Source organism: Passer domesticus, chromosome Z, assembly GCF_036417665.1.
Source record: "Passer domesticus isolate bPasDom1 chromosome Z, bPasDom1.hap1, whole genome shotgun sequence".
In the NCBI taxonomy this organism is placed as follows: domain Eukaryota; kingdom Metazoa; phylum Chordata; class Aves; order Passeriformes; family Passeridae; genus Passer; species Passer domesticus.
In genome coordinates, this window is record NC_087512.1 from 75,839,984 (window position 1) to 75,861,020 (window position 21,037).

The 21,037-nt window shown below is 48.7% G+C and overlaps 2 protein-coding genes and 1 long non-coding RNA gene across 4 annotated transcripts in view; 1 reads left to right on the forward strand and 2 right to left on the reverse strand.

The window, feature by feature from the left end:
* Positions 1 to 21,037, forward strand: part of LOC135289658 (TOG array regulator of axonemal microtubules protein 2-like) — a 311,721-nt gene that overhangs the window by 192,718 nt on the left and 97,966 nt on the right. The window lies entirely within an intron of this gene.
* LOC135290082 (uncharacterized) lies at positions 549 to 4,744 on the reverse strand. Of its 2 annotated transcripts, XR_010352795.1 has the most exons (6): positions 4,614 to 4,744; positions 4,172 to 4,359; positions 2,669 to 2,789; positions 1,532 to 2,096; positions 1,059 to 1,176; positions 549 to 838 (listed from the first exon to the last, which is right to left on the reverse strand). It is a non-coding gene; the product is annotated as an uncharacterized LOC135290082 (long non-coding RNA). The 2 variants fall into 2 exon arrangements; XR_010352794.1 differs by lacking the exon at positions 4,614 to 4,744 and having other exon boundaries at positions 4,172 to 4,595.
* Positions 14,692 to 20,665, reverse strand: LOC135290163 (RNA polymerase II elongation factor ELL2-like). Its single transcript, XM_064404049.1, has 5 exons — positions 20,184 to 20,665; positions 17,356 to 17,422; positions 15,689 to 15,860; positions 15,180 to 15,224; positions 14,692 to 15,041 (listed from the first exon to the last, which is right to left on the reverse strand). Exons 1-5 carry the CDS (start codon positions 20,308 to 20,310, stop codon positions 14,943 to 14,945), a joined length of 510 nt encoding a protein of 169 aa, XP_064260119.1. The 5' UTR covers positions 20,311 to 20,665; the 3' UTR covers positions 14,692 to 14,942.

Sequence of the window (21,037 nt, forward strand, 5' to 3'; positions counted from 1 at the left end):
CTCACTTGTGGGGAGAGCAGAGCTGCCAGAAGCGCACCCAGCCTGCAGGCACTGCCTGACAGCGCTGTGGCCACTGGGACGCTTGCGCCTCTGAGTCACAGCCACTGCACTGCTGCTGCTGCTGCTTCATTTGCTTTGAGGCACACCCAGAGCTCACTGTTAGGCCACCATGGTGTCTGGTTCTGCCCTCTTCCTGTCCCTGTGAATGCATGGAGCATTGCTGTGCTTTCAGGAAGCTCTTGGTGAGAACTTCCAGCATGGCAAGCTCCTCTGCCCTTGGTGGATGTTTGCCATGGAAGAGCAGACTCAAGCTGGCTTTTCTAAAACCCAGGATCCTTGTTCCCTTCAGTGTGCTCAACACAACCTTCAACTCCACAGTGCTGTGCAACTGGAGCAGCAGGACAGGGACCTCTGCAGCCTGAGCTGCCCTTGTTCCTCTCTGCCCATGCACAGACGATGGCGTGGAAGAGAACGGCAGCAGGGTCCTGCGTGTCCCCGGGCTCAGGATTTCTGCTGCTTCAGCTCCATGGACAGATCCACGAGTCAAATGAAAAAGACAAACTGTTTAATAAGGGAAGGCAAAGCAAAGGGGTGAACTGGGAGGGAAAAACGTGGATGGGCAGGGCCTGGGGTCTGGAGGGAGAGAGCTGCCAACAGGGAGGGAGAAGGCAGGAGCTCCTGGAGCTTGCCACAGGCTCAGCTGTGAGCAGCAAGAGCTGGGCCTGGAGTTGCAGCTGGGTCCCCTCTGCTCTGCAGGTGCTCCCATCTTCAGTGGGAACTGGGGGAAGCCAAAGGACACCAGTTCTTCTGATCCTACAGATGACGTTTGGCAGATCTCCTGGACAGGGACAGCAGATGGGACATGTGGGAAGCAAAGGGAACACTGAGTCACTATGGGGACGTTTCCCTTGGCAGCAGCTGCACTTCCATCAGGGAAGAGGAAATGTCAGAGCCTCCCCAGGAGGGTCAGAAAGAGAAAGCAGCCGAGCGGGCCGGGCTGTGGTGAGCACCCACGCCAGCCTCAGCCCCACCCTGCCTCCCCGGCCCTGGGGCCTCACCCGGGCTCTCTCCAGGCTGGCAGCAGCAGGGCCCCGCTCACTGCTCCTGCAGCTGGCCCTCAGCTTCTCCATGCTGGCTCCTGGCAGTCTCCGGCTGTCCTCGTGGTCTTCATTACAGCTGTGGCAAAAGTGGAGGCTCTGGAATTGTTTCCAAGGCCTGGCAGAGCTGCAGTCCCGGAGCCCTCTGTGTTCCCTGCTGGCCCCTCCATCCCCTCAGCCCCGCCATGCTCTCGCCAAACCCCCAGCCCCCTTCAGCTTCTTCAGCCCCTCACAGTCCTCTCCCCCCCCTCAGTCCCTTCTGACCCATCCCATCCCTTAGACCCGCCACCCCCTCAGTCTGTGCCACTTGCCTGTCACCTCAGTGCCACCATGGCCCTGGGCTGCCCCACAGCCCTCAGCCCCAGCAGCAGCTTAGGGTCACCGTCCCTTCAGCGCCACCGCCCCCTCAGTCCCCCCAGCCCCCTCAGTCTCACCGTCCTTCAGCAGCTCCTCAGGGGACACTGCCTGGGGCCACCAGCAGCTCCCAGCGCTCCAGGGACACCCAGGGCTGGAACTGCTGCTGCGCCCGGCCCGGCCGCCAGCTCGGACCCAGCCCAGGGAGAGGGGACACAGGGGGCACAGGGGGAAAAGCAAGAGGTGAGCGAGGAAGCAGAACAGGGCAAGAGGTTAAAAAGAGGTGTATATAAATACCAATCTATGCGTCTAAACCCCCATATACAAATATAAATATGCATTTACAAATGTATATATGTAAATGTAACTAATGACACAATTATAAAAGCAACTGGGCACATCTATAACCACAACAATACATCTAAAGCTATAACAATATATATCTAAAATAAAAAAATAATTAATTGTACAGCTCTCTAACAATAATTACATGAATCTATAAATACCACTACCTAAATAAACTATACATATCTATAAATATAACTAGAGACAGAGGAATTCTACCTGCCCGATGGTCACAGGCTCTCCCTCTGTCTCTTCCTGCCACACTGGGCAGCCCTCCTGGAGAGGTCAATCACACGGGATCTGGGAAGCAAAGGGAACACTGAGTCAATATTGGCCCTTGTGCAAATGTTCCTGGAGCACCAATTGTCCTTCTATCAGGGACTGTAAAAGATGGCCCGAAAGGCAAACTCTCACTTAGCAATTTGAAGCCTGCTCTTTAAAGAACAGGGATCCTTCCAAGTGTTCAAAACTTAACTGTGTGAAGTGTTTAAGTATCCTGATAAAGCCTCAGCAAAGTCTCAAGCTCAGTGACAGAGAGACCCCAGTCCTCACTGAAGTGGCTGAAGCTGAAGGCTGCTGGGAGCTGAGTTATGAACCAACCTGGGACATCCAGCTTGGTGACACAACTGCCCCAAGGTCAGATTTATTCCGTGCTCTCTTGCCACAGCAGAGGACTCAATGTCAGAGCCTCTGGAGAAGCGTGGAGGGCAGGGCTCGGGGAGGTTGTGCCAGTGCAGGATTTGAACTAAAGGCACCAGGCAGCACCAGCCCTGCAGACAGGAACTCAGCTCTGCTCATTTCCCTTGCTGCCAGAGGCAGGCACAGAGCAGCCATCTCACACCTCTCTAAACCAAGGGGGGCTCTGTCCTTACCAGGCTCCTCGGGCTCTGGGGAACTGTTCCTGCAGCTCTCGGTGCCAGATGAAGTTTCCTCTGCTGCAGCTCTGTCCACAGCCTCCCCTCCTGAAGATTCAGGGGCAACACCAATATTGTCCTGAGCAGAAGCACAGAAAGAAGGGAACCCAAAGATCACTCACTATTTTGCTGGAATCACATCAGGGATACAATAACTCTCCTTCTCCACTCCCAAAGGACATGGAGCACAGGGGGAACACTGCCCACATGGTTTACATGACAAGCCTCTTAAACTCAGAATTTGGATGACCAAGGTGAAACTGAAGCTCTTACAAAATGATCTTTGGGACAAAACATGAACACAGAAAACCAGAAGACACCAAGTGAGGGGATGTGGGGGAGGTGCCCTCACTCTCTGACCCTGGCTTATCTCAGGAGCTGGGAGAAACCAGCCAGCAGAAAGCCAGGGGCTCTCCTGGCTGCCAGCACGGCTGTCAGCAAGGGCAGAGCTCGCTCCCACCCCTGCCCTGTGCTACAAACCCACACGCAAGGCACACATTTCTGGCTGGGAGTCCCACCAGCCCCACCCAGCCGCTCAGACAACCCATCACACCGTGGTGCTTTTCGGAGCCCTCTGCTGCTGCCCCATGTGTATGATCCAGGCAAGCATTTATGCAGCTAGGCTACTTCTAGGATCACATTCATGACCAGTGGCAAAAATGTGTAAATCAGGAGAGCAGGAAAAAAACAACCCAAAAGACAGGAAAAGCCAAACAACCAAGCAGTGTTCCTATTCCACTGAGGAAGTCAATGTCCACAATGAAGCACCTGCAAATTACCTTTGGGCAGAAAGATATTCTCACTAGGACCAGTTCCAAAATATTCATCTCTTCTGCGATTCTGATTCCATCAGAATCCTAAAGATTCTAAAGATGGTTGCGAGCCTGCAATGTTTCCTTTTGTTATGGAATAAAATGCTTCTGAAAGCTGCTATGTGTGAGTTTACAGAAGAAAAAAGACACTTGAGAATATGATATTGGGAAATCCAAAAAATCCCACTCCCCTCCTTGAGTCTGCCCTGCCTCGATCATGAATGTACTGCAGGCACTGGGTCAGCACATGAATAGAAAGAGAGACATTCTTTGGCCAACACACATAATAATCTGCACAAGGACAGAGAGCTGCAGCTCCAGCCCAGCCCCACACACGGCTCTGGGAGCGCCCACACGCCCGGCAGGGCTCACACAGCAGCACCAGCTGCAGCTCAGCCCTCGCTACAAATGCCCCTGTAGGAAGGATTCTTCCCAGGAAAAGGAGCACTCAAACTTGGCCAACACAGGCTCACAATGCTCATCCTCACTAAGGGGGGGGGGGAGACTTTTAAAAATTATTTCTTTACTAAGAATAATTAAATGATTAATTAATACTGAAATGAGTTCAATTAAAGAAGCTTTTGCTTCTGAGCCATGTAACAACAATCAAAAGCTCCCAGCCCCTTTGGTTCCCATTCAAGGGAGTTACCTGAGCAGAGGGAGATCTTTCAGACAGGGACCTCCTGATCTCCCGAATCATTTGCTCGACTGCAAGGCCCAGATCTGCTGGTGGCCATTGCTCTTCCTCAGGTGCGCTCTGTGATGACCTGGAGGCCACTGGTGCTGTACAACCTGCACGGCCAAGTGGAGCACTGGGTACTGAAGTGCCTGGGGTGGCTGCAAGAATCCAAACAGAACGATCACACTCCACAATGTGGCTCTGGGACACAGAGTTCTATGGGTGCTATAGATCAAACATCACAGGAAGGAAGCAGGAAAAAAAAGGCAGAGAATTTTTTGGCCTCTTAAGTGCCCCCTCTTAATAGGCTTGACAATTGCTGGCTGAGAATGACAGAGCCTTGTGGAAAAATACTTCAAACAGCCACTTTTAATTACATTTTAGAAAAACAAGGCTACAACTGTTTTCCTACCTCGTGGGTCGAAAGCCGGGGGCTGGGGCTGCTGCTCCCTGTGCAGCTGCTGGAAGCTGCAGGGCTGGAGCCGGAGCACCTCCCGGTTGAGCGGAGGCTGCTGCCCCCCGTAGAGCTCCTGCAAGCGGCTGGGGGGCCCCTCCTGCCCGAGCGGCAGCGGCCGCTCCCCGTGGAGCCCGAGTAAGCGGCAGGGCGGGATCCCGAGCACCTCCCGCTCGGCGGGCGGCGGCCGCTCCCCGTAGAGCTCCTGGAAGCGGCTCGGCCCCTCCCGCCGGGCCGGCAGCGGCCGCTCCCGGTGCAGCAGGTGGAAGCCGCAGGGCGGGCGCCGGGCGAGCAGCGGCCGCTCCCCGGGGCGCTGCTGGAGGCGGCCGGGCCGGGGGCTGCGCAGCTCCCGCCCGTCCGGCAGCGTCCGCTCCCGCTGCAGCAGCAGGAAGCCGCTGGGCGGGCGCCCGGGCGGCAGCGGCGGCCGCTCCCGGGGCAGCGGCTGGAAGCGGCCGCGCCCGTGCCGCCCGTCCGGCAGCGGCCGCGCCCCGGGGAGCTGCCGGGAGCCGCGGGGCGGGCGCCTGCGGCCCTCCCGGCCCGCCGCCGGCCGCCGCCTGTCGGCCGCGCTCCGCCGCCTGAGGCGCAGCAGGAGGTCGGGGCGGTCGCGGCGGAAGCAGGGGCTGCTGTAGTGCAGCCAGCCCCCGGCATCGCCCGGCGCAGCCGCGCCCAGCCAGCCCGGCACCTTGCGGAAGCCGTAGCGGTACAGCTGCCGGACAAAGCTGCGGAACTGCGTGGCCCTGAAGGGGCGCGGCACCGGCCCCGCCCCAGCGCCACCGCCCCCGGGGGCGGGGCCCGGGCCCAGCAGCTCCCGCTCGAAGAGGCAGCGGTCGACGAGCAGCCCCCGGGCCCGGCTGTCCCAGCGCACGGAGCGGATGCGGGGGCTGTTCAGCAGGCGCCACAGCTTGGCGGGGAAGGCGCTGTCGCTGAGCCCGGCGGGCAGCGGCAGCTCCGCCATGGCTCCGATCGCCGCCTGTGGCCGCAACGCCCGCGGCGCAACGGCCGTGGCTGCGCCGGCGGCGCGCGGCCTGAGGGGGGCGCTGCGCTGGCGCCCGGCGCGGCCCCGGCGCGGGCCGGACTTGGCGGGGACGAGCGCGGCAGAGCCGGGGCTGCGGGCACAGCGCGGGCGGGGCGGCTCCCGGCGCTGGCCGGGCTCCGCACGGCACGGCACGGCATGGCAGGACTCGGCGGGCAAGGCGGGCAGGGAAGGGCAGGGCAGGGCACTGAGAGCAGCGGCGGGCTCTGTCCCCACACTGCATCCCGTGCCTGGGTCACCATCGGTGACAGAGAGGAAGGACATTACTGTGTCTTGGCTGGGGAAAGGATGAAAAGGGGGCATTAGAAAACATTCATTTGGTCTCCTTTTCAGCAGACTGGCTCTTTTTATCTCCCATGTCTACCTGTCTTTGGCAGAGTTGGCACATTTCTCGTGATTTGGAGTCAGCTACAGCAGCAGGAAGGGGCAGCAATTTTGTCAGCATTGTCATCCAAGCTAAAGTGCTGGCCTGCGGATGGATGTTGCTTTACCCAAGGAATTGTAATACTTGGGCAATAAGACAATGTTGCCCCATCGCCCTCCCTGGTTTTCCCCCTCTTACTTTGCTTCTTTTTGGTGCCAAGGCAATGAGGATATGCCTGAGCTATGCTAAAAGCTGTAGCTGTGCTGAAAGAAGCATTTACTTTGTAACAGGGGATGGGAATGAAGCGCTTTCCAGAAACCAGCAAATTTAGCAGAACAAGCTAACTGCAAATGGTACCACTTGGTGTTTGAGCAGACAATCTTGTAGACCCTGCAGAAATGAGAGGTGAGAAGTTCAAGCCCGAGGAAGCCTTCTGAGCTCTCATCCAAAACAACCAGCAGGAGAGTGATGACCACCTCGTGCAGAAACTGCAAGTGTGCCACAAGGGCTTTTTAATCGTGTAATTAGAAAATATGCTACAATGTGAGGTTTGGAAAAGTTAATGTGCCCATGAAGTAAAAAAAAAAAAAAAAAGTATAAAACTAGTACTGTGTGAAGAATTGGCGAGTGAGTTTGTGGTGGAGCTATCCCCCTCACTGCTGGTGATGAACAAACCAATACCTGCCCTATGGGCCCCACAATATGGAGCACTGTTTTATTACCTACTTTTTGGGCATCAATTAATGGTCTAGAGTTGTGGGGAACTCATACTGGTGTCTTCCCAGATGGTGTTGCACTTTTCTTTCCTCAGGAATCACCTCTTCCTCCCCCCATCTGGGGAGAGTTCCAATGCAAATGCCTCCTGCAGCCAGCCCTTGTCACTGTAGACTGACAAAGGAGACCTTGCAATGGAGAGAGACTCCCTAGAGCTGCTGTGGAGAGCTGAAGGGGGAAGCTTTCTCCCTCAGCCTTGAAGTCTTGTTGAGGAGCTGCTTGTGCTCTGGGGGACGCACACCAATGGTGTTTATCCAAGTCCTGCAGATTCATTCCTGAGCTTCCTGACTCGCCACAGAGACTTTGGGGCTGTCATGTTGGGGAACAAATTTCAGTCTGGGAACTTCTTGAAATGCTTCAGGTTTTTTTTTTTAGTTTTTTTTTAAGGTTTTTGTTTGTTTGTTTTTGTTTTTGTTTTTGTTTTCCCTGCAGAAATATTGCCATAATCTTTTGCTTCCAGAGAATCTTCTCCATGTCTTTAGGAAACTTCTCTCTGCTAGGCTCCCAGATCAGGCCAATTCCCAGGTTCCTTCCCACACTGAGGTGTAGCCCATGGTCTCCACTCTCCAGCTGGAACAGAAGAAAGCAGAGAGTTTGCTGTTGTGGGAGAGCAGCTTCTCTTTCCTGCCTGCTTTCCCTTTGGGACAGGTCGGTGTGTGCTCATTAGATAAAGGCAGGTTTAAACTCTGGAGGAGTTGTGTTCCAAACTGCTCCCTCCTCGAGCTCTTCTGTGGGCATCCTTGGACAAAAGGCCTCTTGGTGGGAGCTCCCAGTGACAGGTTAAGGAAGGAGGTTGATATTTCAGGGTTGTGACTGCTGAAAGCAGCTGGTTTCCAGAGGTGTCCAGAGCTGGGAGTGGCTCCTTTTCTCAGCTGCCTGCAGAAAAGGAAGTTGCCAAGTGGGAATTTCATTTGCAGAGATGGGCATCAGGGATTTTTCCAAGAGATTGGCTGGCAGAGAGGCAGGTCTGGTGCTAAAGTGGCTGTGTGTTTGTGTTGATGGTGGGGAGGGTCAGAGATGCAAACCCAGACACCAGCTGGAGGAATAGTGGCATTTACTGTAATGCAAAAGTGCAAGAAAGAGTCAGAAAAGGAGAAGCCAAGCAATGCACTCCAGCATTATTACAAAAGGTTGCCTCTAGTGGTTAAGAAAGATAGATCAGCAGATACCCCAATGCTTTCCCCTTCATCCAGAGCAGCACATCAGCTGGGGGAAGCTGTCCCAGCCAAGCCCTGGAGAGCCACGGCCGGGAACTGGGAAATCCTGCGGAGCCTCCACCTTTGGCGGCCACGAGGCTTCCGAGTGCGCTGTGAGAGCAGCCCAGCTGTGACAGTGCTGGACAGGCAACGTGACAGAGCTTCTGCTGGGGGACAGCTGATTTCATTCTCCTCTTGGTTTTCTCCCTGAGCCTGCCCAGGGCTCAAGGAGGAGCCAGGGCCAGCTGTGGCCTTGTCCATTTTCCTAATGCAGAAAGGTGCAGACGTGTTTCCCCAGTGAATGGATGCATTGATCCTTTTGATAGCAATACTTGGTTAAGGAGCAGATACACAGTACATTTGGTTGGAAGGGTCACCTAGAGGGCAGCTTTGGCTCAGGTCCTGTTGGTGAGGCTTCAGGCAGGGTCTGAAGTTCAGCCTTCAGTCCTTCAGTATTTTGTGGTGCAAATCAATGCTGTGCAGAGCTGGAAACAAACAAGTCTGTCTTTAGCACATTTGAGACAGGGAAGAGGATTAGCCCTGCAAGGCCAGGCTAGGGCCCAGAGCAGAAGGCCAGCAGCCTGCATTTGTCCCCAGGGAGCCGTCCAGAGCAAGAAGCCACTCCTGGCCAGGGGCTGAGGTGCCCGAAGCTGCCTCCCCGCTGTGCAGCTCTGCAGAGCCCGCGCAGCGCCGGGTCCTGGGCAGCTGGGACAGCCCGGCTGCCCTGGAGCACAAGGAGTGTCCCAGAGAGAAGCTGCTGCCCTTTGCTTTGCAACTGTTTCACAGAGTCCTGTCATTAATCCACAGAGTCTGATATGTTTTCCTTTTGTCTCCCAAATTTAACACAGCTTTTTGAGAAAATTGACTGATGTAGCTTCTGCTGGTGGTGGTGCTTTTGTCTGCAGGTGAGGGCAGGTGATTTGAGCCAAGGACAGAGTCCAATGTTAACATCCCAGCTTTGCCAGGTCAAGGAAACCTCTCACAACTGGCCTACTGGTGCTCAGCAGTTTTCCTAGTTTTTGGAAAGCTTTGACCTTAAGAAACCCAGCAGATTTTCCTCCATGAGGATCGCATCAGTAGCATGATGCCAATTTTTTCCACCTCTTCTCTGTCTTTGTGCTTTTAGGAGTTCCTCAGTGCCCAGCAGGAATGAAAGGACCTGTGATGATGTGATTTGAGAGATCTGTTGTTCCTTGCCACATGAGTGTACATGGCAAGCTGGACACCCCACTTGTGGCTCTGTTGAGTTAAATTCATCCCAGTTCTGTGCAAACAGCAGCCCCGAGGTGCTGAGGAGAGCAAGGACAGTGGGTGGGTGTGCATGCACACAGCCAGGGCTGACTGCTGTGTGGGCAGAAGGTTTTGGACTGCTGTACATCTTCACTCTCCCTGGCTGGAGGAATGTATCAGATCTATACAAAATAAAAACATTTATCAAAATATATCAAAATGTATCACACAACACATATGAATTTATTATATATGTAATTTGTCATCTGTAGACTACATACTATATATTTTAATATAGATACTATAATAAACAGAAAATATAAAATATAGACTTGGTCTTTTTCTCAGCCATTGCCTGTGGGTCATACAGACCATCTCCTGGTGTTACTGCATTTGTGTATTCTGGTACTACTTATTATAGCATCCATGTCCCTGGGAGTTCCTTCAGGGAACTTCACACAAAGGGCTTCCATCATTTCAGTGCTTGTCAGAACTTGTTCCTTCCCAGTTCTCCAGCCTCCTTCTGGATTTTGGAGCATCTCAGCGCTTGTGTCCATGGCCCTTCCTTCACCCCCAGCCTGCAGCAGTCACAGTCACTGCTGCCTCCCCCTTGCTGCAGCTCATTTGCCCAAGTGCTGCCAAAGGCAGCGGAGCTGGCTCAGGATCCCTGTTGGCTTCTGGGCTCTGGGATGAGCTTCAGGGGGACACTTGGAGCTCTTCCTAAAGAGCTGCCCGTGGGATGGGGGGTGGATTTGTCCTCCCCAGGTGGCTCCTGCTTGGAGTTCTGCTCTCAGTGGAGTCCCAGAGTTTTCTCAGCAGGCCTTGGCAGCGAGTTCTGAGCCAACGTGTGGCTCTGCTGCCATCCCAAATCTGCGCTGCCCTTGCCCAGCCTGAGTGCAGGTGGGGCCTGTGCTGGGCATGGCCGGGGATTTCCATGGCCCAAATCCTGCAGCATTTCCATCTGCTCCTGGCTTTGGGTAGCACAAATCTACAGTTCCTTCAATTGAATCATTGCATTTATCGCAGATAGTTACACCTGCACTAGTAATGTACAAATATGCAAAAACCCCTTGAGTTTAAAAATAAAATTTGTTTTAAATTGCTACACTTGTGCTGCCAATGTATGAACATGCAAATATCAATTTAAGTTTAAATCTAATTCTTTTGAGATAATTGTGCTTTGTAAATATATACAAATATCAACTTCAGTTTAAAAAATTAGTTTATTGCAATTCTACAACTCACTATACACAAATATGAATTGAAGTTTAACAATTAAATTTTTTACATATTACTGCAACTGTACAGCCCATATACAAATACAGGAATATCAATGTCCGTCTCTAAAGAATCTCAGATCCAGAACTAAATAAATACAATTTTAGAACTATGCAACTCCGTCTATATCTAAGTAGAAGTAAATACATATATATCCAAAAGAATATATAGATGTAAATATGTATTACGTATTTCATTCCATATATGACTTATAATACACACATAACAAACATATCTATAAATATACAAATATCAATGGATCAATAAAAAAATCCATACAACCCCAGCAATAGAACTACACAGCTCCACAAATGTACAAGTATGTAAATATAACTACAGATGTAAGCAGATCAATATACATGCATCAATATAACAATACACATACATAGATACCTACACAAATATCAGTCAATGTATGTAAATATCCCTACACTTGTAACTATCCAAGTCTAACTCTACCCATCCATAAACAGAACCAGATCAGGAGGGATTGCAGCCCCCCATGTTCCCAGGCTCTCCCTCGGTCTCCTCCTCCCGTGCAGAGCAGCTCTCCTGGACAGGGACAGCAGATGGGACATGTGGGAAGCAAAGGGAACACTGAGTCAGTATGGGGATATTTCCCTTGGCAGCAGCTGCACTTCCACCAGGGAAGAGGAAATGTCAGAGCCTCCCCAGGAGGGTCAGAAGGAAAAGCAGCCGAGGGGCCAGGCTGTGGTGAGCTGTTCACTTCTTTCAGGCATCCCAGTTGCTCTGGGGGAACTCCCTCATGTCACGTTATTGAACCACCTCTGCACTTACCAAGACTGTGGCCCCCAAATCGAGCAGTATTTCTGTCTCCAGCTGCTTGCACCAATGACAGGGAACGTCCTCCGACAGCGCTGGGGCACAAAGTTACCTTCCACAGCTCATCTGACAGGGCCTTGCTCTTCCTTTGCTTCCTGTCTTTCTCCTTATTTCCACTTGGAATTTTTGCAGCATTTCTTTTTCTTTCCCCTTGATCAGTGCTAAAATGAATGTTTCTCTTCAAAGCTTGAGTTAGTTCAGTGATCCTGTCAAGCATTTTCTCAGGAGCTTTTCTCATGGTATTGAGTGTTAATTTCAGCAATTTTGGTGATTTTCTATGTGATTTCTGCAAGTCTCCTGTTCATTATTGCACCACTTGGGAAGGTACAAAGAGAAAAAGGATGTTTCTGTATGTCAGTCCACTAGTGGAATATTCATGGGTAGAGAGAGCTGCATTTTACATGTGGTCCTAACCTGAAAGTGCAGCAGGTAACTTGGGGAGAAATCAAAGCCAGATCTCTCCTTCTACCAGCCTGTATTCAAATGTAAAGTAAATAGAGCAGGCTGAGAATGTTAGTGCTCCATTAGTGCATCCATAGATTCCTGCTATGCCTGGGAACCTGATGCTCGGAGTCTTCCATGTTAAGGGGAACTGCATTTCAGGGAACTGCATTTCAGCAAAGAGAGTCCCTGTTCACAGGCCCCAAAGGGAAGAGGGTCCCACGGGGAGTCGGCCGAGGAACGATTCTCACAGCCCATGTGGCTACATGCTGCTCCCCTTTGTTAAGCAACTTTGGCACATTTATCCTTCTCTAGACACCGTCTCACGCCACTAATGCTTAATGCTCCTTGGTTCAGTAGCTGCATTCACACATGCATGTTAATTACTGATTGGCTGTCACACCATAAGCATCTTTAGCTAAGGTGTGCCAAATTAGCAGTTCCCACTTGTGTGTGCTTGGCATTTGGTTTCATCTGGGCACAATGCTCCTTCTTCCTTGATGTATCTGTTGGAGGACAGTACATGGTCTGTCTCGTTCTGGGGACAGTACGTGGTCTTCAGAGTAACTGTGTAAACTGCAGACCAGATTTTCCAATTCTCACAGGAGAATGCCATGGCCTTGTTCAGCCAGGAACCCTTCTACAGTTTGTGGACCCATTTTCTGTATGGCCAGAGGCTTTTCCTTGCCACAAAAAAACCCCAACAGAAAAACAAAAAAACCCCACAAACTTTCAAATACAAAACCAAAACAAAACAAAGCATAAACAAACAAACAAACAAACAAACAAACAAACAAAAGACCCAAAACAAAACAAAACCACCACCCAAAATCAACAATAGCAACAATAGCAAAAACCCAAACAAACAAACAAACAAACAAACAAACAAAAACCCAAAAAAACCAAACCAAAACAAAAAGGTAAAAAAAATAAAAATCAAAAAACCAAAAAACAAACCAACTCAAAGAATTACCTCAAGTAGTAATAAAAGAAAAACTACTAAGATTAGGATTCATTGATTCCTTTTGGAATGTCATCCATAGAGATTCTCATTTCAGAGCTGAAACTGTACAAAAGTTATGTAAAACACTCCCAGTTAAATGGGACCTACTCAGCCCATGGAGGTCATTTCCAGCAGCAAGGCTGAGTGAACAAATCAGAGTCTAAAACCAGAAATGAATAAAAGTGACCAGGAAAACTCACTGAAGTGGCCACCAGTGCTTCCCCTTGCTCTCTTGAGGTGCAGAATTCCAGTGGCTTCTAAAGAAAAATTGAGCCCATAGGAAATGCGCTATGGAAGGCACTGTAAAGTTCCAATGCTTTCTAGAGACAATCATATGATAGGAAATGATAATTTCAGTCCCTTATCATCTTCTTGGAAAGTGCTCTCATCTTTCCACAAGTCTCTGCTGTGACCAACCCTGGTGACTTTGGATACTCAGGTACATCCTCATCAACCTGGGGACTGTGTCTTGTGTCAGAAAGCAGAGCAACAAGCCACCTAAAGAAAAGTGGAAAGGACAATTTGAAGTGTTCCTAAGCACTCCTGCAGCAATAAAAGGGGATGGGATCAGTACATTGATACACCTGCCCCTGAGGGAAGCCAGCCCCAACACATAAGGGACTTGGGGAAGGGAATATAGATAAGAATTTGAAGCCTCAATTTGTTAAAGCATGGAAATAAAACTTTCTAATGCAGTGTAGAGTGAGTTAGGATAAATCCTATCAAGGGAAAGATATGTCATGAAGGGCTAACCATGAAAAGTCCTCAGGCTCAGCCCACCCTGGCCAGCAGCACTCTGGCACGCTCTGTCAAGCAGCAGCAGCCAGCAGGCCCAGGGGAGGCAGCCCAGCACAGTTCACCCCATGCCCCCCACAGCAGCGTCACTGGGGCTGCTGCACTGCAGAGCTGGAGGAGCACCCCCTGAGCCAGGCAAAAATGGACCCAAGTCTCAGGGTTTAGGAGGTGACATTTTGTTGAACTTGGCTTGAAGGAGAGCAGAAGGGCAACAACTGCTCAGGTGTTCACTCACAAAACACCCCAAGGGCTCTCAGGCACAGGGACTCAACATCGTTGACTTGGAGACAATGGAGGAATTTGTAGAATGCTCTGCAAGGAAGAAAGGGGCATTCATAGCCACCTTTGAGTGTTCCCAAATATTATCCTCCCTCAATCAATTTCATATCCTTTCCCTAAAGACGCTTACAGCCTTGCTGGCAACAGCTCTACCATGTCAGCTGAATGAATACATGGAGGAAACTTAGGAAAAGAGTCAAACATCAAAGTCCCCATAGGTTTGTGCTGGAATCAAGATCTGTGTCTCTCTAGAAAGGCTGCTTGAGACAGATTAGTCTTAAAAATGCTAAGAAATGGACAGCATTTCCATAGGGACACTTGAACTGAATTTCCATTTAAAATCCATTGAAGTACCTTGCCTCCAACATTTCTCCAAGTGTTTTAGAAAACTCTTACAGAGACCTGGATCTTCCCTGGCTCACTGACAAGGGGAGGCCATGATCTCCAAGCAGTCCTGAGAGCTGCTTCAGCTGACAGCTTAGAGCAGCCCATGTGCACTCCTCTGCAACCCTCCAAAACGAGGTCATTTGAGGACAGGTTTGTCCAACTTCTAAGCCTTTGACAACTTTGGCAAAGAGTTTGAATTAACAAGAAAGGTCAAAAACCACCCCTACACTTATCATAAAGAATTTCCATCCACTACAATCTTTTCTTAAAATGAGCTCAACTTCATAGTAGAGGTAGTGGGCTTCCACCCTCTATTGCTCAATTTATTTCAGTGGACAAACTTAGGACTTGAAGAAAACAAGTGACCAGAAGAAACCCAATGCAAATGATACAATCAACAAGGAAAGAAGGAATTACCGATAGTGAGATTTCTTTATTGTTAAATTTCAATATTATCATCTTTCAACTTTGACTTAAACTTAACTAAACTTCTTTGAACTAATCCTACATTTATAAGAAATCACCTACTGCTCAGTGCTAAGATAACCTATTGTTCTGTACTAATTTAAAGAATCCTAAAAAATCTAATCTTCTAGTTGAAATGAAAAATCCTGATTTCAGAGATGTTCCATGCTGAAGCCGATGTCTGGTGCCAGTACTCCACTCACTGCTGCTCAAATTCAGAAATGCAGCTCTGAATATGGGCCAGCTTCTTGTGGAGGTACTGGCACCCACTCTTCATTTCATAATAGCTGGGGCTACTCTGTGAAGGAGAAAGAAAAGAAAATCAGGGCATGCAAACACTTCTGCAGAGTTTAGAATCTGATGTCCTTTGCTTTAAAAATGCCTTGAGGCAAACTTAGCAGTTGCCATGGCCCTGCAGGTCTGGTGTCACACGTACCTGTTGTAACTGCTGATAATCTGCTAGGATTCGATAATGCAGCATCTGCAGGAAAAACAAAGAAACAAAAATAACAAATCATGAACAATGTTTCACTGGCACCATAAAATGCACGCTTTGGTAAAACACTAAAAGTACATTCAGTCTGACTCTATAGAGATTTTCTTCTCTGTGAGCCACCACTCTTCTGGGAGCTCTGCAAAACAAATCTCCACCTCCCAGCATCACCCAAGATCTGTAACTAAGCCTCTCAATAGGCAAGAGAAGGAGTCCATGCTCTAAGACTCTGCTTGGGACACCTCTCACAAACAGCTGTTTCTTCATAGACAGCTCAAACAGGGGCTTTTGGGCAGGGTCTTGCAAAAATCAGACCCAGCCCAAGCAGTGTCTGAGCATATATACCAATTCCACAGTTTCCCTGTTCCACAGCTGCTCCCTCTGAGCAGCTCCAGGGAATCCAAAACACTGCTGTGATGAAGCACAGTCTTCATGGTTTTATCCTTCTTTACCTGATAGGCTTTGGAGCCTGGAGTCAGAGACTTCCATTGTTCCTGAAAATGTCTGAATTTCTTGATGATCTTGTCAATCTTAAAATATAAATTCCAATATTCCTCATAATCTGCATTGAAGGCATCCTTGTAGTGCTGGCGTTGCTCCAAGGAGACAATGGCTCCGTATTTTCTAAAGGAAAAAATGAGACCATTTTTCTCTGAGTGAACTCTAAGAGAACATTTGAGTGTGTTTCAATTCCATAAAACACACATATAATTTGACACCATGCACAGGGAAATCTCAAACACAGACAACCAAGCTTTGAGTTAGTGGCTCTGGACCTGACAGTTTTTGCTTTCAAGCTCATGTGCATCAAGAGAATGTAGTCAGGTAATTCTGGGAATCTGCCACATTTCTATGTGGCCCATTTCTAGTTCAAAATCGCTGACATTGTAGAGGTTTCCTTCATGAGCAGGTGGAGCACATTTAGAAATATGTGCCCTCATTTCAAATGTCAAAGGAAAAACAAACACAGCAGCTTCAGGAAGACAAGACATAACTAAATTATAATCTCTTCCTCTGTAGGAAAAACTTAATTGAGTTACATGTGACTGCGAAAATTCATCTGCAAAATATTTTTGAAAAGGAATGTATTTATGGAGATGAGTGAATTTTTGAGCTACATTCTTTTCTGTCTAATGGTAAAGCAGAGCCAATGATAATATTTGATTCTTCTAGTGGAGAGCAAGTTACATCACTGAGCTGGGAACTGAGGCATTTCTAATACACAAAAGGAAACAAAGCCACAAAACCAAACTCTAGTCAAGTCAGAATTTACAAGAAGAAATACCCAAAGCACATCAGCTCCTAAGGAGGGAAAAACTCATTAATGCTCAAAGCCACTGATGGGAGTCAAACCTTCTTCATTCCCTTCTCCCTCAAATCAGCAGGTCTGAGGTTTATCAAGCTCATGATACAAATCCAAGATGAAGTGGCAATGAGAGCAATAGATGCCACTTGCTAACACTCTCACACCAATGCTTCTGCTCCTCTGGGCCTGAAGGTCTGGTTCTTACTGCATGACAAAAACTCCCTCCACGTCGGAATCAATTCCTTCAAACCACCCTGAGATTAATATTTACAAGCAGTAAATTGCTAACAAGTTGAAATTCAGTAGTAGGACAGACAACAACTTGTGCCAAGGATGCATGCCAGGCCTGATACACCTCAGTAGTATGCAGGATAATTTTGAAAAGAAAACCACAGATGCCTTTCCACATTTGGGAGGTCCCGGAGCAATGTGAGCCGGGGCCCTGCCGCGCCTGCTCCAAAGGCCGCAGCTGCCCCAGAGCCCCAGAGCTGCAGGAGGCCTGGCTGCCCCTGCCAACATCTCTGCCCTGACACAAGCTGTGAGCAATTTCCAGGGCTTTAGACCACACACACACTTCTCCCTCCTCTCCTGCAAATGCCATGAGGGGATGCAGCAGCACTGCTGCAGCTGAGCCTGTGCAGCTGCACTGCAGGAAGGGAGGGCCCGTCCGGGCCTCACCCACCTCGGTGTTCATCTCTGCTCTGAGCCTTGGAGGCCCAACAAAACCTGCTCAAACTCATCCTTTCAGCACAGCAAAGAGATGGACACTGCCCCCCACTGAGAGTGGCAAGAGTGAATTGCTATTTGACTCACCTCAAGTAGTCTGCTTGGTTGCTTGTTGCAGAGCATGTGGAGGCAATGGAAGTATCTGTTCTTTTTCCTGCAGAAAAGCAGAATTTTGACACTCTTCATCAGGAGATCATTAAAAGGCCAAAGGATCCCCATTGGACAGTCTTGAGGAAAGTCCTTCAGACCTTTCTTTTCACAAGAAATTATTCAGAAGAAGCAGTAACATTTATTAATGGGGCACACACAACCTTTTCCACAGTAGCCTGTCCTGGGGTTTAGAAAGAGGGAAGGGCCACTTTATCCTACAGATTGTGCATTCCCACAGTGTTAGCCCCAGCTACATATTTTCTCATATATAAAACATGAGGTGTCATCTACAGAGCCATTCAATTCTTGCAGCAACAGATGCAGCTTCACAAAAGACAACAGCTTGAGAGAGACCAACATTGATGTTCTAACAAGAAATGAAGAAGGAAGCTGAGTTCTTCTCACGCCATGTTTTATCCCCACTTCGCTGCCAGTTCCAGAGGCCCAAAGTTTGGAGAAGTACCTGCACTCTTGTCAGCAGGAAAGCCAATTCCATTCTATTGGGCTTACTGGCACTAAGTCTCCAATGACCTGCAGCCAAAAGTGATTAACGTGGCAGGATGGGGTTGGAAACAGCTCTGCACTTGTGAATTGCCCTTTGGCTCTTTCCAAAGGCATTTGGGAAGCATTGCACACATAACCTCAAAGCCCTATTTCCAAAGAAATGTTGAAGAACTACAATGATAATAAAAAGAGCTGCCATAAGGAAAAGACAGCAGAAACAGGAAGGAACACTCAGGATCTTGGTAATCTCTGCTTTCCTCTTGAGGTTTTGTGCCAAGCATCAAAGACCCAGAGGATCCTTTATGTTCCTTATGAGCTTCCATTGCCCTTATTTACACAAAGTAATCTTGTTCAAACTCAGCCATTCTTGCCAATCTTTAGGCCACCTAAGCTTTAATTTTTGAGGAAAGAGCTGTCATGTGATGTTCCATTTGCTTTTGTTGATTTCAGTGTTCAAACTATTACATGGTATAGCAGAAGTATAAAAAGAAGTGTAAATATAATAATAAAACTGGAGAGAAATACCAATAGTCAGAGCATGTTGAATACAACTTGCCTTTGCTGTGAGCATTTCATTTCCAAAAGTGCATTTGCTCTCATGGCTCAGTCCACAAAAAAGCTTCAGCCTGAGCCCCAACTTGAAACACAGAACAGATTTTTCCTTCACCAGCTGGGCAGAATTTTGTTACTGCCTCCTGATAAAAGCTGCTCATGTATTTATGGATTCAAGCAGAAATGCTTCAAAGGCATCCCAAGGCTTGCAGGTACCATGTGCATGTCCAGAAGAAATGTGGGAAGACCATCTCAAAGCACCTGTCTCTACAAGCACACCAGCACTTGCAAGAGGCATCTGCACACTCTAAACCTGCCTCCAGGCTAACCCCAACTTGGAATTTGCACGGTCAACCTCCAAAAGAGACAAGCCACAGATTTAACAAAGCAACTGAACTCTGCCCTACTTCCTGTCTCCCTGTCATCAGAAATCAAGTGTTGTTTATGCCTTTATGTTTAGCTTTTCAGCACTGTTTTCAGTCTGTACTACTTCCACAGCTTTTGAAGAAGGAAATTCTGCAGCTGGGATGGAGAGGAACTCACAGCCCAGTTCAAAGTAGATCTCTAGGAAACCACACCCCAGGTTTTGAGCTTTTGGAGTTTCCATGAAAAGGCTGAGTTCAGTGAAAAACCATGGAATCACGGAGATTTGACTGTTTCAGTAAACTAGTCTGAAATCAATGTGTGACAGGTTTGTGCATTCAGCATGCAGTCTTGGAAATCTGCTGATGGAAGAAGCGGTGTCTCAGTCAACTGTCAGTTTACTAGAAATCAAATGGAAAGAAATAACCCATTCCCTGTGGTTTTGTAATGCCTGGTTCTTCATTTTAATCAGCTTCTCCCAACAGCAAGCAATTTCACATTTCTTTGTCCTCAACTGGTTTTTGCACTACTTAGAGAGAGAATTTCTAAAAATTAACGTCATTTTAGACAAGGTTCCAGCAGCACAGGTTCTGGGCTTTGCTGTTGTTGTCTTTTAAAGCAAGAGATACAATCTAATCTAATGGCAGGAAAAAAAAAAAAAGTCTTGAGTTTTCATGACCATACAGCAGGGGTAATGGTAGAGCGTGATGTAGAGCAGTGCCTTTGTGTATCCAGAGCCAGCTTCCAAAGCTCCCTTGTCACAAGGTGCAAGAGCACAATTAACTGTTTCCAAACACTGTCAAAGAAGGATGTTTCCATAAGATGAACCACCAGAAGAGGAATCTGAGAGAAGCACAGATGGAAGGAAGAAAATCACTAAGCCTTGGCCTAGCAGAGGTGAAGGTTTGGAATTAGGACACCAGACAAAAACTCCACTGTAGAGACTGTGGGTAAGGAGAATCACTGCTTCCACGGCTTCTAGCCCAAGATGTGGGGACAGCTGTGACCACCCTGTGGATACCCCAGTCTTGGACAGTAGAAAGGTGGTACCTCCAGAGAGACTTGGGGCCTCCACCACCGAGAAGACAAAGGGTGAGGAAGGACCAGCTGGATGGCAGAGGACCCATGTGGGGATGATATCTTCCTGCTGAATGTCTCTCTCTTCCCCTCACCCTGCCTCTCTTCTCTTATTTCTTTCTATCTCCCTACTTTGCATTTCCTGTTCAATAACATTTTTACTCTTGACTGTGGAAAGAGGTGTGCTTGCACCTTAATTGCACCTTAATAACCAAATCTTTACACCACAGTTATGAAAACAGGAGTCAGGGAAACCAGCACATTAATACCTTCATCGAAATCCAAGGGATGCAACTGCTTCAGTCTTCCCAATTCCTTTTTCTTCCTGTTTGAATTGGGGATCTCCTCTGCACCCTGGCAGGCACTGGGATGATGGAACTCTGAAATTTCTCTCATTTTTGCACCACATGAGTGCAGGGGGAAATGGAGCCAAAACTTGGAAGCATGTCCAAAGAGCAAAGGGATGTGGAAGAAAAAAGGAAGGAAGAAAAGTGGCCACCAGCTGCTGCCTGGACATGACTGGGCTGGTGACCAATTCTCCTGTTCTTGCTCATCACAGGACTGGTAAATTCATAAGCCAGAGGACGTTTCTGCAACAATGACAACAGAATTTGTTCATCAACCTAGGAGCAGGGTCAGCTTTTGCTCCCATTCTGAAAAGGCAGCATTTCTGAACTGACCAAGGTTGAAAACACATCTTTCTTAACTAAAAAGAGCATTCAAACTAGCAAGTAAACTGCAGGTAAATACAGGCTCTATCTCATCCCTCCTTTCTCATCCTAGCACTTAGCAAGTCCTACTTCAAGTCTGGAGCTAAAATGCTTTGAGAAAAAGACATTCCCATTCAGGAGCTCCATCAAAACTTCCCGAAAAGGGAAGGTCCTGCACATTCACATCACAGCTTTTACACCACCAGCAAGTCTGCTAAAATTTACCATACAGTCCAGAAGGTTAAAAATGCACAAAATACCTGAGCAGGTCTTGCTAGAGCGTCTCTCAGAAGGTCCTAGAGATGTCGCTTGACTGGTGTTGGTGGGGTTCTGAGATGGAGCTGATTTTCTGTATGGATGATCCAATAGTTCATGTTAAAAAGCCTAAATATCAACTGTCATAGTTCTTTCCA